This window comes from Aulonocara sp. 'chitande type north' Nkhata Bay, linkage group LG3 (assembly GCF_057382095.1).
Source record: "Aulonocara sp. 'chitande type north' Nkhata Bay isolate Kocher_YH1m ecotype deep benthic linkage group LG3, A_spYH_male_GT1.1, whole genome shotgun sequence".
NCBI classification, from domain to species: Eukaryota; Metazoa; Chordata; class Actinopteri; order Cichliformes; family Cichlidae; genus Aulonocara; species Aulonocara sp. 'chitande type north' Nkhata Bay.
In genome coordinates, this window is record NC_141346.1 from 27,443,069 (window position 1) to 27,459,933 (window position 16,865).

General features: G+C 45.7%; 2 protein-coding genes across 2 annotated transcripts in view; one reads left to right on the top strand and one right to left on the bottom strand.

The window, feature by feature from the left end:
• The window catches only part of LOC147334932 (uncharacterized), a 37,273-nt gene extending 33,403 nt beyond the window's left edge, over positions 1–3,870 (top strand). The window contains exon 5 of the mRNA XM_086286024.1: positions 3,707–3,870. Coding sequence (XP_086142150.1) covers positions 3,707–3,870 — 164 coding nt within the window. The remainder of the gene's footprint in view (positions 1–3,706) is intronic.
• A 3,398-nt stretch (positions 3,871–7,268) lies between these two features.
• On the bottom strand, positions 7,269–9,556 carry LOC147334936 (uncharacterized). Its single transcript, XM_086286025.1, has 2 exons — positions 7,936–9,556; positions 7,269–7,282 (listed from the first exon to the last, which is right to left on the bottom strand). The coding sequence occupies exons 1-2, from the start codon at positions 9,251–9,253 to the stop codon at positions 7,269–7,271; spliced, it is 1,332 nt and encodes a 443-aa protein (XP_086142151.1). The 5' UTR covers positions 9,254–9,556.
• Positions 9,557–16,865: the final 7,309 nt, after the last annotated feature.

The window sequence follows — 16,865 nt, forward strand, 5'->3', positions numbered from 1 at the left end:
GCCTATTAAAATCTAATGTTCATTTCAGTTCTGGAGAAATTTATAATTCTTCTAATGTTAGTGATAATATTTTTATTCAATCTAATTTGTACTAATAAATAATGCAGCACATAAAGAGAAAATGTGTGAACCCACACAGTAGCTCACAGGTCACAAGCTTAAATTAAGCTTCCATTTTTGTTTTTCTGGTTAAACTTAAAACAAATTAAAACCGATTGTCTGTCCATCAGCAGCCTGAGAGCTGGATAACACAGAAACACTCTTACATTACAGAGACATTTGTAGACAGAAGCACAGACCACAGAAACTTGATGGGCAACAGAGAAACAGGATATTAAACTCACCTCTGAAACAACATTAACTCCAACACTCTGCGCATGATCAGACACCAAAGGCTGTCAGCTTTGTTATGAAGTCTTCATTAACTCTCCTGTAAATAAATGATTTTCTAGAATTAAACTAGTTTGTCTGCTCCTCTCTCTCTCACTCTGTCTCAGCCCACATCACCTCTTTAGACATTTAAAGCTTCAACTGGGCAGAAACAGCTCAAACACATAATCTGTTGGAGAGATTCAAGACTCCTGAATGTTTTTTATTTTGTTCCCACGACACACCTGTGGTTCTTCAAAGGTGGAGAACAGCTGCAGAAAAACAGTCAGTCAGATTAGGAGTTAGAAATAAAAGAAAGAACTGAAGTTTCTCTGAAAGTGGCATCACTAACTTCTCAGTGTGCTTATGGAGAGCTCGTATAGAAAATGTGGCACAATTCAGACTTTCTGGTCTAATTTTTCTTTCTTTTTTTTTATTGGTAGAGAGAGTCAGTCAGCATGACTATGAGAGGCTCTGGATTTAAAAGCGAGGAAATGTGAGAGATAACTGACAGTGATTCAGACTGCAGACATCCTGACAGCAGCACCTGATTCACACCTGTTTGCTTTAAATCAAATCAAATCAAATCAAATCACTTTTATTGTCACATCGCATGTGCAGGCACACTGGCACAGCACATGCGAGTGAAATTCTTGTGTGCGAGCCCCACAAGCAACAGAGATGTGCAAACACAACAACACAAACCAGCAAATACAAGAATGGCTACATCTGAAACTAATAAATATATGTACAATATATAATAGTGTATGCATTTCTGGATGTGTATACTAAATATTATCCTACATGTGTGTGTGTGTGTGTGTGTGTATACACATTTTACAAATTAAATAGTTAAAAAAAAAAAAATAATAATAATAATAATAAATAAAATATATAAAAATATACAGAGTTGAATATGTGCAAAACAAGTGGCATTTATATACAGTGTGGAGTGCATAGTGTTGCAGTTCCCGTAGTGAAGCTGAGGTGTCTATGACGTGTTCAGCAGTCTGATGGCCTGATGGAAAAAGCTGTCTCTCAGTCTGCTGGTACGGGACCGGATGCTGCAGAACCTCCTTCCTGATGGAAGCAGTCTGAACAGTTTATGGCTGGGGTGACTGGAGTCCTTGATGATCCTCCCCGCTTTCCTCAGGCACCGCTTCCTGTAGATGTCTTGGAGGGAGGGAAGCTCACCTCCAATTATCCGTTCAGAGCACCGCACTACTCGCTGGAGAGCTTTGCAGTTGTAGGCGGTGCTGTTGCCATACCAGGTGGTGATGCATCCAGTGAGGATGCTCTCAATGGCACAGTGATAGAAGGTCCTGAGGATGCGGGGGCTCATGCCGAATCTTTTCAGTCTCCTGAGAAAGAAGAGGCGCTGCTGCGCCTTCTTCACTGTTTTGTTTGTGTGTACTGACCACGTAAGATCCTCAGCCAGATGTACTCCAAGGAAACGGAAGCTGCTCACTCTCTCCACAGCAGCGCCGTTGATGGTGATGGGGGTGTGTACTTCTCTGCACCTCCGGAAGTCCACTATCAACTCCTTTGTCTTTGCGACGTTGAGGGTGAGATGGTTGTCTTGACACCAGTGGGTCAGGGCGCTGACCTCCTCCCTGTAAGCCGTCTCATCACCATTGGTGATAAGACCCACCACTGTAGTGTCGTCCGCAAACTTCACAATGATGTTGGAGTTGTTAGTGGCTGTGCAGTCGTAGGTGTAGAGTGAGTACAGGAGAGGGCTCAGTACACACCCCTGTGGAGCACCAGTGTTCAGTGTGATGGGGGATGAGGTGATGCTGCCCAGTCTGACCACTTGGCGTCTGTCAGACAGGAAGCTAAGGATCCAGCTGCAGAGGGAGCTGCTCAGTCCTAGATCCTGCAGTTTCCTGTCCAGCTTCGAGGGAACGATGGTATTGAATGCTGAGCTGTAATCTACAAACAGCATCCTCACATACGTGTCTCTCTTCTCCAGGTGTGACAGGGCAGTATGTAGTGTCAGGGCTATGGCATCATCAGTGGACCTGTTGTGGCGGTATGCGAACTGTAGAGGGTCCAGTGAGTCGGGTAGTGCAGAGCGGATGAAGTCCCTGACCAGCTTCTCGAAGCATTTGCTCACCATGGGGGTCAGGGCTACAGGTCGCCAGTCGTTCAATGAGGAGATGGTGGAGGATTTGGGTACAGGGACGATGGTGGCCATTTTGAAGCAGGCTGGGACTACAGACAGAGAGAGGGAAAGGTTGAAGATGTGTGTGAACACTCCAGCCAGCTGAGCCGCGCATGACTTGAGGACGCGGCCGGGAATCCCGTCCGGACCAGTAGCTTTGCGCGCGTTCACCTTCCTGAAGCACCTCCGCACATCCTCCTCAGACACAGTGTGCGCGCTGACGTCATCCGCGGTGCGCACACTGTCCGGTCTCATGGTCTTTAACATCTCTGATCAAGTTCAACAATCAGGACACCAGATAATGTTCCTGTTCTCACTGAGTGTGTGGTTAATGAAGATTCAAATAAAACAGTTTCACCTCCAGTTTCATTTCTGAGGATTTTAAGTTTACAGTTAAAGATCAATTCTGCTCTTTAAACAGTTTAAACAGTTTCTGGATCCACAAACACTTTATTAATTAAGACAGTATATAATACTAATAGAAGATTAAGTGTATTAGTCTGCTTAATTAATAATAGTAGTCAATGTGACACAGACCTCATGGCCCATTTTACCCTCAGTGGGCTGGTTTCAGTCATTATTGCAAATGTACTGTTTATAAGATTGGGGAAGCCTGCTGTCAACTGAGACTGAAGAAGTCACTTGGATGAGTGACGAAACATTTCTCCCACAAAAACGCTACGTCCAGATGAACAGAATCAACTTTTGGAGAATGACAAACGACATTACACAGGACACACTACATGCAGATCAGCTCAACACAAATTCTGTCTCATTTACTCTACCTAGCAGTCAGCACAGGGCTTCCTGTATGAAAAGGGCCTTAAGAATCAGCCTATAACATAAATGTTGTATTAGTGAAACAAAAACACACATTATTGGAAATTATTATTATTGAAAGAGGAGTGAAAGAAGCCATTTATGTCCACTGTGAGCAACCATCTTTGAACAGAGGAGGTGGTTTACGACACCAACTGTCTACCATCTATAATCCAGTGTTGAGATCCCTTCCCAGACGCCTTAATACTCACTCACATCCTGGGTCAAAAAGTAATTTCATTTAGTGAAACTTTAAATATCAGTGTCATATCTTAGTGGAACTTTAGGATAATAAACTTTGGTGAATAGATTTGATGAACGTTCAGGATAAAAGAATATTTTCTGTCCTTCCAGCAGCTGCTGATGAGCCTAAACATCAAACTCCAACAATGAACCCACAGACAGAGAGTCGAGGAAGGATCAGCCTCTATGCTGCACTCACACTGACAGCAGCTGCTGCAGCTCTGCTCATCACACTGAGTTTAAAAGCAGAGAAAAGAAAAAACAACTACATGTAAACAGTCACAGTCTGAGCAGTGTGGTCACCTGCACTTCTTCCAGCAGCATCATCTGACTGAGGACCTCACCTCCCTGAACTCCAAAGAGCCACATGTTAACAGCTGGGTTTGCAGTGGAAGCTTTGTGTGAGCATCAGCCTCAGTGCGAGCTGACAAACACTCTCTGCAGTTTGCAGCCATCATCACAAACACTGATGCAACAATTCAAAGTTCTTGTCACACATGTGAAAGAAGAACTTTTCTTCTGTCTTCACCTTCTTTCATTTGTTTGAGTCACATTTTCACAAGAATCTTTAATATTTACGTTTGCAGAGTGACTGATCACTGTGTTGTTCTCCAATCAGCTCTTATCAATAATGGCTGTTTAAAATGTGCCAGCACGCAACAAGTCAAAACAACTGTGTCATAATGAAGTCCTGATAATTTAACTGTGGATGCTCATAGTTACTATGTGCAGTGTTATACTTTTCCTAATGTTGCTGTTTATAAAGTGAACATAGTGCACAGTCGCAATAATAACCAAGTCTCTGATTGGAGGATTAGAAATGATCCTTTTTTTCTTTTTATAATCGCGCACCTCCATCCATCCATCCATCCATCTTCATCCGCTTTATCCGGGGCCGGGTCGCGGGGGCAGCAGCCTAAGCAAAGAGGCCCAGACCTCCCTCTCCCCAGCCACCTTCTCCAGCTTATCCGGGGGAACACCAAGGCGTTCCCAGGCCAGCCGAGAGATATAATCTCTCCAGCGTGTCCTGGGTCTGCCCCGGGGCCTCCTCCCGGTGGGACATGCCTGGAACACCTCACCCAGGAGGCGCCCAGGGGGCATCCTTGTCAGATGCCCGAACCACCTCAGCTGGCTCCTTTCAATATGGAGCAGCAGCGGCTCTACTCTGAGCCCCTCCCGGATGGCCGAACTTCTCACCCTATCTCTAAGGGAGAGGCCAGCCACCCTTCAGAGGAAGCTCATTTCTGCCGCTTGTATCCGCGATCTCGTTCTTTCGGTCACTACCCACAGCTCGTGGCCATAGGTGAGGGTAGGGACGTAGATCGACCGGTAAATTGAGAGCTTCGCTTTTACACTCAGCTCCCTCTTCACCATGACGGACCGGTGCAGCGTCCGCATTACTGCAGCTGCAGCCCCAATCCGTCTGTCGATCTCCGGCTCCCTTCTCCCATCACTCGCGCACCTCCATCTACTGTAATAATGGTGAAATTCTTTTTTTTTTTGTAATTTTGAAATAAAAAAGTGAAAAATATTAATGTTAAATTGTTGAGATGAACCTTGTTGGATTAAGTTCATCGGCTGTTTGAGAGAGTCATGTACGTCTGTCTGTGGTGACGTAATCGGCACGTGACGTGAAGGCTTCAGCAGGCTGTACTCGCCATTTGTTTTTGTGACTTTGGACTTGCTGCGACTTTGAAAGTTGTGAATGTGCAAGAAGTTGGACTTCTTGTTGGAGTGAAGAGGAGAAAATGTATTTTGCTGACTTTGCTGTTTGTTCTTTTTCCAACTTGCAGACACGCCTGCCTGCACACACCGTCTGTGACTGTGTGTTTGAAAGTGTCATCATTACATCATCTAGAAAATAGAATCGAAATATGATTCTACATCTGCTCTTCAGATCAGAAATAAATCGTTTGTGCAGAAAGCGTCATTTGCACGCGGAGCTGCATAAAAAGCACAAACTTAAAACATTCATGAGGTCATGTGATTCATATCAGAGCTCAGATTAGTAAACTTAAAGTTAAACCGGACCTATCGAGAGGTTTTTTGAGTGAAAAAATAAGTCTTGAAGCCCCAGAATGAAACCGAAAGTTAGAGAGGATTTTTTAACAGACGTCTCCATTTTCTTTTTTTTTTTTTTTTTTTTTTGTCCCGTTTGGATCTTTAGCCATCAGAATTGTTGTCTTAAGGCCAAGAAAGATGCCAAGCGGATTTATTTTACCAAGTGGATCATCATGGCCCTGCCATATTGGTCCATTTGATTGACCTTTATTATAATTATGTATTTATTTTACAAACGGGACAGACATGACTGGGGGAATAGGACAGGGAGAAAGAATGAAAGAAAGAGAGGGAGGGAGAGAAAGAAAACCAGAGGGGAGAAGAGACGGTGAGAAAGGGGGGAAGAAAGAAAAGAAACAAACAAAACACCTGGATCACCTGTATGGAGAAAAAAAAAAACAGAAGAGAAAGCAAACAAAAAAAAAAAAAAAAAAAAAAAAAAAAGAGCAACATAATAAATACAGCACCATGACGGCAAACATCTGCACCTGGTTTGGGAACAGCACCAAGCAGGACAGACGAGATCTGCAAAGAGTGGTGCGCTCAGCCGAACGCATCATTCAATCAGAGCTCCCTGACCTGCTGTCCATCTACACCAAGCGGTGCAAGTCCAAAGCTAGGAAGATTATGATGGACCTCTCCCATCCCAACAATGGACTCTTCTCACTGTTGAGGTCTGGGAAGCGCTTCCGCTCCCTTAAGGCCAAAACAGAGAGAATGAGGAGGAGCTTCTTCCCCCAGTGTCACGGCGAGTGAGGTGAGCCGTGTGGAGGCAATGAAGGAGGATCCAAACGCAGGCAGTCGTGAAGGTGTGAAGGTGGTTTATTGAGCATGAAAGTAAATACAAACGGCAAAGGGAGCTATGACTAACTAGACTGGGAACAAACTAACTACAGAACACGAACCTGAACATGAGCAGAAACACTTGGCGGTTGACAGCAGGGAAACACACAGATGACGCAGGGTGGAATACACAGACGGACCAGCAACTACAATGACGGCAGACATGACTTAAATACACAGAGAATCACAGGGGAATTACACACAGGTGGTGGACACAGCTGGGAATAATCAACAAGACGAGACAAAGGTAAAACTGAACACACTCACATGAGACGCAGACCATCACAATAAAACAGGAACAAGCAACCATCACACTAAGACACAAACTCGACATAGAGAGACAGACAGAAAATGGCACATGGAGCTAGACAAATACTAAGCAGACACAACTGAAGAACAAATCCTAAACACCACAGAAACATGAAACTCAAATAATAAACATAATCATAATCAACACTACAAGAGAACAAGAAAACAATCCCTGATGCAAACTAAAACCAAAACATAATAAAACTCAAACTACTGGGTCCGACGGACCCAGAACCGTGACAGTACCCCCCCTCTAAGGGCTGGCTCCCGACAGCCCCAAACAAAAAAGCACAAAGCACCAAGCCAGGGCGGGCGGAGGGGGTCCAGGAAGGAGGGTCCGAAACAAAAAAACAAGGAGCACAAGAGACCAGAATAAACCAAAAACAGGCCAACACAAAACAAGACCATTCACGAGTCCACAGTAAAGTCCGGGGGCCGACAACACAAGAGCCGAAACAGTTCAGGGGGCCGACCCTGCACACAGCAATGGCGGCGACAGGCAAACAGTTCAGGAGGCCGACCGTGCACACGGCAACGGCGGCGACGGGCAAACAGTTCAGGAGGCCGACCGTGCACACGGCAACGGTGGCGACGGGCAAACAGTTCAGGAGGCCGACCGTGCACACGGCAACGGTGGCGACGGGCAAACAGTTCCGGAGGCCGACCGTGCGTGCAGCAACGGCGGCGAGGAAGCAGGTCCGGGGGCCGACCGTGCGGACGGCAACGGCGGCGCGAATGCAGTTCTGGAGGCCGACCGTGCACACGGCAACGGCGGGCAAACAGTTCCGGAGGCCGACCACGTGGAAGGCAGTGGCGGCCACCGAGCCAGCGGCGGCGACGAACACCTTCCGGAGGCAGTCCCCGAAGGCCATGACGCCATCTTAGAGGCCCTGAAAACGGCCGGCAGAGGCGAGGCGGAACGGGTCGAGCTGGCACCGACGGCGGCGTGGCAACCACAGGACCAGACGAGGCCGGACCAGACGAGGCTGGACCAGACGAGGCCGAAGCAGTGGCTGGACCAGACGAGGATGATGAAGACATGGAGGCTGGACCAGGCGAAGATGATGAAGACACGGAGGCTGGACCAGGCGAAGATGATGAAGACGGCAGCGGGACGGCTGCGGAACCTGACGGCAGCGGGACGGCTGCGGAACCTGACGGCAGCGGGACGGCTGGGGAACCTGACGGCGGTGATGCTGCAGAAGGTGATGTGGAGATGTGCTGGCTGGGTCCTCCAGGACCACCAGCAGATGTGAGGATGTGCTGGGTGGGCTCCACGGGCTCTCCAGCAGACGAGGCTTGAGGCTGGCTGGGTTCTCCTAAACCCCCAGCAGACGAGGCTTGAGGCTGGCTGGGTTCTCCTAAACCCCCAGCAGACGACGCTTGAGGCTGGCTGGGTTCTCCTAAACCCCCAGCAGACGACGCTTGAGGCTGGCTGGGTTCTCCTAAACCCCCAGCAGACGACGCTTGAGGCTGGCTGGGTTCTCCTAAACCCCCAGCAGACGACGCTTGAGGCTGGCTGGGTTCTCCTAAACCCCCAGCAGACGACGCTTGAGGCTGGCTGGGTTCTCCTAAACCCCCAGCAGACGACACTTGAGGCTGGCTGGGTTCTCCTAAACCCCCAGCAGACGACACTTGAGGCTGGCCGGGCTCCTCAGGCCCTCCAGCCGACGAGGCAGGACGCTGGCGGGGTTCACCTGAACCCCCAGCTAACATGACTTGAGACTGGACGGGCTCCTCAGGCCCTCCAGGGAAAGCAGTCTCTGAAGCAGCAGGTACGGAGACCTCTGCCAGTGTGGACACTGGCTGGGACTGAGCAGCACCGTGGCTAGACTCAGGCAGCAACAGTGGGATACAGTCCTCAGAGGGCTGGAAGTGTTCCCCAATACACTCAGCAGAGGACTGAGGCGGACGGGTGAACTCACTTGAGCTCTCAGGGGGTGCTGAGAGCCGAGACTGTTCAGGTGAGTTCTCCGGTGAGGCTGCTGGTGCTGGTGTCTTGACCTCTAGGGGTCCAGAGTTGGCTGGTGACTGACACCCAGCCTCTGGGGAGGCCCTAGAGGGAGCAACTGTCTCTGAGATGGCCAGCTTAAATGAACCAGCAAAAGTTTGTGTGGAGTGTGTTCCCTGCTTGTAATGAGGCTGTGAGGATAAAGGCTGGGTAAATGAGTGGACAGGCTGCTGAACTGGTGGCAACTGAGCTACAGGTAGCAAAGTAGTAACAGGTGGTGGAGTGGCTGGCTGAACTGATAAGGCTGATGACTCTCTTGCCAACTGAGCTATTGACTGGGCTATGGACTGTAACATGGTGTCTACTGGGTCTGACTGTGACTGTGATGGAGGTGATGAGTGAGTGGCTGACTGAGTTAGCGACTGCTGGGAAGCTAACCGAGCTACCGGCTGAGCAGCTGACTCAACGAACACAGCCCCGGTATAAACAGTCATATGAACTGGTGAAACAGACAGAGCGTCTTTTCCACTCACCACAGCCGGCAGTTCTGAAGTCCTATTCTCCAGCTGTGGGGCGACGCGCCGACGGCGCGATCGTCGCTTCCTCCCGGGCAAAACCTCCGGCGGGCCGGGCAAAACCTCCGGCGGGCCGGGCAAAACCTCCGGCGTCCGGCTGGGTTGGGAAGCGATAGCGGCTGGTGGGTGTAGGTGAAGTTCGTGAAGGATGAAGTCTTGCGCGAGTGGGTGTAGTGAGTCCAATAGCCAGGGATAATCCGTGAGCAGCTGTTGCAGTCTGGCTTCCAGAACGTGGAGGAATGTTTCTCCCTCATGCTCTAGCCACAGGTTGATTATTTGTGAAGCGGAGTTCGTGATGAGGTCCCGAAGCTCCGTGGGTGGGGTGAATGCCGCTGGATCCATATCTGGCTGGTCCGTACTGTCACGGCGAGTGAGGTGAGCCGTGTGGAGGCAATGAAGCAAACGCAGGCAGTCGTGAAGGTGTGAAGGTGGTTTATTGAGCATGAAAGTAAATACAAACGGCAAAGGGAGCTATGACTAACTAGACTGGGAACAAACTAACTACAGAACACGAACCTGAACATGAGCAGAAACATTTGGCGGTTGACAGCAGGGAAACACACAGATGACGCAGGGTGGAATACACAGACGGACCAGCAACTATGACGGCAGACATGACTTAAATACACAGAGAATCACAGGGGAATTACACACAGGTGGTGGACACAGCTGGGAATAATCAACAAGACGAGACAAAGGTAAAACTGAACACACTCACATGAGACGCAGACCATCACAATAAAACAGGAACAAGCAACCATCACACTAAGACACAAACTCGACATAGAGAGACAGACAGAAAATGGCACATGGAGCTAGACAAATACTAAGCAGACACAACTGAAGAACAAATCCTAAACACCACAGAAACATGAAACTCAAATAATAAACATAATCATAATCAACACTACAAGAGAACAAGAAAACAATCCCTGATGCAAACTAAAACCAAAACATAATAAAACTCAAACTACTGGGTCCGACGGACCCAGAACCGTGACACCCAGGCTATTCGGGCACTGAACCAGGTGTAGGACTGGACTCACGTCACTATATGACTGGACTCTCACACACGTCACCACACGCACCACCACACATTTCCTATAATCCTATAATTCCTATAATTTATAATCTTTATAATCTTTATAATCTCTTCTGCTATTTACACATTCTTTACTGTAAATTCCTAAGTTATAGTAACCTGTAAATTGTAAATATTGTAAAACTTTTCTTCTGTCATTTAATGGTTGGGCATTGTACAGCTACAAGCATTTCACCCCCATGTCATACTGTGTATGGTTGTGTGTGTGTGACAAATAAAATTTGAATTTGAATTTGAATTTGAACCATCACAATAAACTAGCAAGCAGTAGATAACAGTAGATACTAAATATTATACGCTATTGTGCAGCACACAAGATAGACAGCGCACAATGTGCTTTGAGGCAGCAGCCAAGAAAGGTGTAGTCCGCGTCTGTGAACACCCGTGTGTACACCTGTGTGCATACCTGTGTGGATCAGCATGCTTATATTCCAAAGGTTTCTCCATGTAACGATCTGCTAGGGAGTGTGGGGAGCCATAGCCCCGTCCACCAGGGCATGAAGCAGGTATGGAGGAGATCCAGGCCCCAGATATCCAGAGGCCCCAGAGTACGAGGACCCGAGGAGGACCACCAAAAGGGGGGGAACCGTGCCACCCTCCTGGGAAGAGCTGAGTAGAGCCCCAAAGGAGAGGTCACCCAGCAGCTACTGATCAGAGGCCAGAGGGGGTTGCAGTGGCGTTCCCGCGGGCTCTGCCAGCAGCCAGCTGTGCCAGAGAGGACTGAGCTTCAGGCCCAGAGGCCAGAGGTCTGAGGGCACCCCACCCGGGGTGGGGTGCAACCTCTCTGGGCCTGAGATGTACCCAGAGAGGTTGAGTCTAAGACCCAACCTGACATATAGACACAGACGAACAGGCGCACGCGGACACAAACGTGCATTCCCACCCCACAACCAAATACTCGGCACTCACCCAACGTGTAGACAGGCACAAATAGACACTGCACAGACAGTCGCACTCCCCAAACATACTCTATATCCCAGGTCCAGGTACCCCCGCCCCCAGAGCGTCAAGCCGCACCTAGACCCAGGAGATGTAACCCTTCTCTCTGGGGTGGAGGCGTCTCCATTTTCTCCTTCCTAATTTCAAAGGATAAAAACTCTGTGTTTGCCCGCTTTGCGCAACAGGTTAGTAAATTTGCCTCAAGAACGTTGGACTTTTTTGCTCATAAGCTTTGCCTGATAGGCTTGTTGTTTTATTGTTGTTCTTCCTTTTACACTGAATTGTTTCTATCCTGTTACAAAGGATAGCACTTGTGTGCTGTGGTATTCCAAATAGTGGCGTGTTTGTGTTTCTTTACGGTAAAATGTGTAAACCACTTCTACCTGTAGTTGTGGTTTTTTTTTCTATTGAAACACACTTATGTTATGCATATTTTGTTTTTGTGATGACCTGTTTTTGGGGTTGGTAATTTTCTTTTTGTTACGTCGCTGGCAGGAGGCTCTTATTACAGCGTCATCAGCGTGTCTCAGTGTTCGGATTAACTGCAGGAAAGGTTTGTTTTTCTTATGTGTTTGTGATCTAAACCATATTTTCTCTCTCTCTCTCTTTTCGTTGTGAAGTTGAGTGCACAAAGAAGCCGTATGTGTGTGTGAGGGTCACATCCAAGTGTGAGTTCATTCTCTTTGACCTTCTTTCCCTCGGTAGCCAATCTGCCCAGTGGGAAGTCATATCGTTGAATTGCTATTTTATTTGTACTAATGTCATTTATTTGTATTTATTCAGTTTTACCATCATTATAAAACAAACTCCTTAATGACACAAACCACATTTTGCCTTTTTAAGTAATAAAAGCCGAGTTTGAGTTGATATTCTCTGTGTGGTTTTGTCTGACTCACCATCTCTCCACCATTCCTCTGAACAGAATTATTTAAATAATACTGTAGTTAAAGGTTGTTGTTCTGAGGTTTCACACTTTAGGTCTCATGAAGAATGTCGGCTGCACAGCTCTCTTTATTTCAATATTCAGTGCGCCTCTCTTCTGTCCTGCACTGGGTGAGCAGCTGCTTTATTAAGCTCAGAATCATTCTCGTGTTTTAATATCAAAACAAAGTATTGCATTAATTAATAAAACTTAATAAGCCTGTTCTACAATGTTTTACCACTTTACCACCAAGTTTGTGTGATATGAAGAGTTCCCCATGATTGAAGCTCTCATGCAGAAAGCACAGAAACATAAACAGAAAATATTGGAATAACTGAAACATTCAATAATTAAAAATATTTTAATTCATTTGACATGTTATATGAGATATTAGATAAATATCTGGATTGAAATTACATTTCTGGTCAACTAATACTTGATACAATGATTTATTCATGAACAGAGAATTATTCCTTGTTCAGTGTTGCACAGTAAGTTTCTGTGTAGTGTTTCTGAATAAGAGTCGCTGATTGGTTCATGTGCACATATTCGGCTCATTTCCAGCTCCCTTTGACTATTATTGGACTAGAGTAGTTTTGCATGATTCACTCTTAGAAATGATCTTTATTTATCTTCTTCTGGGCCTTGTTGTATCTCAGGCTGGTAGTTCTTCTTATTGTGTGCTTCCTCTGTCCACATGGAGGACTCATAGTTTAGAGCTGTGTTTTAATCTTTATTTAACCAGCAAGTCAAACTCTTGAGAAGGCTGCATGCTAAGATCGTCTATTTAGCATCTATTTTATGTTGATGGCGTCTTTGTTTGGGTTTAAAACCAAAACCTTCTTGCCACGAGGCAAGACTAGCATCTATGTAAAAGATGACTGCAGCCAACATGATGTCACACAGTAGTTTGTGAATCCCCAGTTTTAGCTTCATGCTGCCATTGTGTAAGGGTTTTGGACCAGAAGTGTCCACTGTCCTCCATCTTCCTGCCTTTGTGCCAGAAATTAATCTCAGTTGATAATTAAATAAATAGTGAAGGATTACTCCTTCCCTAACATGCACCAGGAGCTCACACAGAGAAGAGAGGAGGCTGCAGGAGCTGGGCTCTTTTGTAGGAGGGACTAACATGAAATTATATTTATGTCAACATTCCCCTGCAACTTAAAACATCATAACGAATGAAACGATGTACTGTACGTTTATGGGCGCAGGTGTTCAATGCCCACTCATGAAATTCAGTTCCTCAGGCATAAGTTGAACAACCCATGCTCACAGAACCCAGAAGTGAATCACACAAAGCAGCTACCATGCTCACAAGAGTCAGTTTGGCGAGTGCTGCAGCAGATTCACAATCTCACAGTCAAATGTGCTCTTAAAGCTACAATTAGCATGAATCAGCTGACTTCTTACAGGGCAAAGAAAACCTGCGCCCATAAAATGACATGATCTGCTCGGGCTTTGACACACCTGGAATTTCATACATCAGGACAAAGGTGAGGAGAGGGACCCTGTGACACCCCATTGAAGAGCCGTAGGCTGTGGATCTCTTAAGATTTCACTGTTGGGTTTGTAAGGCCATGTTACTCCTAAATTTCTATCTTGTTCAAAGAGAAGATATAAAACAAAGTTCTTAGCTAATCGACCTTAGTGTTCTCCTTTTTTAAAAAGAATCGATAAAGAATCGAATCGTTAAACAGAATCGAAAATGGAATTGGAATCGTGAAAATCTTATCAATACCCATCCCTACACATATACTCAAAGCTAGCGCGAGGGCCCTCGGTGCGCCCGCCCTGTCCAAGATGTGTACATCCTCATCTTGGACAGGGAGGAACGCTGGTTTGAGCGCGGAGTCAAGGAGGCCATTTACGTGAAAAGGGAAAGACCATCTCTGAATCGAGGAGGGGGCCTAAGGGTACATCTTTCGCCATCTTACAATGTGTGATTGCAGCCATTCCCCAACTCTCTGTGAATGGTACTCATGGTCTTTGATCAGTGGGTTTTGGTCAGTGGTTGTTGATCAATGGTCATGAGAATTTGCATAATTATGATGAAGGAACTGACCTCCCAGCCCATTGTTCCTTCAGTGGGCTGGTTTCAGTCATTATGCAAATGTATGTTTATAAGATTTGGGGAAACCTGCAGTCAGCTGAGACTGAGGAAGTCACTTGGTTTCTCCCACAAAACGCTACGTCCAGATGAACAGAATCAACTTTTGGAGATTTACTTTCCTGGATGTTTGAGAATGCATCAAGACATATTTCACAGTTCAACAGACATTCAACACAACAAAGTCTGTTCAGTGGCTTCAATTATCTTACAAGTTTCTGGTAAAGAGTTCATTTCAGAAGATTTTTTAATCAAACATATTAAAAATCACTTCTCACTCTGTCATTACTAAACAAACACGTCTCCATTTACCAACAGTGTCAGGATCCTTGGTCACTCGACCCAATACTTTGAATTCTTTGTGTCTTTATACTTTTGTATTGTGATTCATTTATAAGGTTCTCTTTGTTAATCTTAGTTTATCCCATAGTGTCTACTGTTCTAGTTCGGGTTTCCTGTATTCCCATTTTAGTTCCCTGTTTATTTAATAGGTTGCCCTCTTTGTCTACCTCTGTGTAACTGTTTATATTGTGATGTTTGTTCTGGTGCCTTGTGTTCTGTGTTTTCATCATCCCGTCATGTGCTCCTCCTTGTTCTCTCTTTCCCTCCAGGCTATCTCTGTGTACTTCCTGTGTTGCATTGAAAGTCCGTGTCTGGTGTGAGTGTTTTCAGTTTTCATGTCCTCCCCATCCTGCCACGTGTAATTATCCTCAGCTGTGTTCCCTGTGTGCTTCCGCTTCCCTTATTACCTTTTGGGTATTTATGTCTGAGTTTTCCTCTGTTCTGTGTTGCATCGATCTGTCAGGGAACGTCTGTGTGTAGGCAGGAGTGGACCCAAACACAGGGCTCTCAACACAAGGTTAAACTCAAAGACTCAACTTCATTAACAGAAAAGCAAGTAGTGATCCAAAACTACACTGGAATGACCTAAAACTAAGGCACAGGGAGACACAGGGAAAACACAAGGAAATGCACACAACCATGAGGGTTGTGCACATGGAAACTAAAAACTAGAGCACTGGCGTCAGTTTCTCCTTTGCCTGAGACAAAAAGTTTTTCCTCCTCTGCATCTAAGCTAACTTTCCTTGGTTGGCTGGCCCATTTAATAGAAGATTTAAACAGCATGTGTGTGTGGCTCAAATCCAGTGCATGTGTGCTTTAGGTACCTTTACTAAGGATATCCTGTCTTTATGATATCATAGAGAGTATGAGTAGAAAAGAAGCCTGAGGCTCCGGCTCACTGGTATTACTTCTATACATAATGACCTTTTTATTTAACATTGTTAAATATCATGGTCATATCTAATGCACTCATCCATTGCTGAAACAGTATAGCTCTATATGACAGGAAATAAGGAAACGCATAATGAGTCTACTCTAAGGAGCTTGCAAAGAGAAGTGTCTGGACTTCTTTAAGTTTCTTGAAGATGTCTCACCTCTCACCTGAGAAGCTTCTTCAGTTCTGAGAGTCTACTTACAAATGACATTATGCATACTGAGTTTAAATGCTCTCTTTAAAGGCTTCACCTGTTCATTATTTCTCATTTATTTATAAGTTCTATCTGCCTTTTATCACAATTACCATTTTATTCTGTTTATATATTTCCGTTTAACCTCTGCAGATCAGGCTAATTTCACTGAGTGCAGAATAGGTCTACAAAGCTGAGCAAAAGAGCAACATCACAATAACATGGCTCAAAATTTCAACACTAACAAGCCTCCTGACTTCCTGCAAAAAGACCTAATGAATGTGAAAAGGAAAACACATGTTTATTCTATAACAGTGAGACTAACACTGAGGCGTATCCAGATGAGCACTACAGAGGATGACAGTATCATTCAGTTCACCTGGAACGGATGGCTTGAGTGTCTTCTTAAGTTATCTGAGACTCAACGACACAGGCACATATCACTGCATCGCTATCCTTAAGAGAAAGAATAGGTCATAGGTCAAATCACGTGACCTCAAAGTTACAGATAAGATAACAATACTAGCTCCTTTGGGTTTGTTTATAGCACTTTCACTCAATCTGTTTGGTAAATAATAGGCCAGTTATGTACATATAGAAAGTAGGTGCTGCTACTGTTATACATAAGTTGCTTTTAAAATACCTCAGAGCTGTATCACAGTGTACTTTTACATCAGCCTCCACTCCTCTACATTTACATTCATAAAACCAACCTTTTTTCAAGTGAAGATGCCAACAAATCCATATCCTGACCAGCTTCTTCTAAAACAGGTTATTAGACTTCAGTGGTGGCTGTAACTCAGGAGGTAGAGCCAGTCTACTGACTGAAAGGTTGGTGGTTTGATCCCTGATTACACGAGTCTGCATGCCAAATATCCTTGTTCAAGATACTAACCCCAAGTTGCTCTCCAATGCTTCCATGTTAGGGGTTAGATAAAAGCATAGAAGAAAGTGTTTGGTTGAATGGGACATGTTGTTTAAAGCGCTTT

Bases quoted from the DNA above. Each gene is read 5' to 3' on its own strand.
- LOC147334936 (XM_086286025.1), bottom strand. From the start codon at position 9,253: ATGACTGTTTATACCGGGGCTGTGTTCGTTGAGTCAGCTGCTCAGCCG.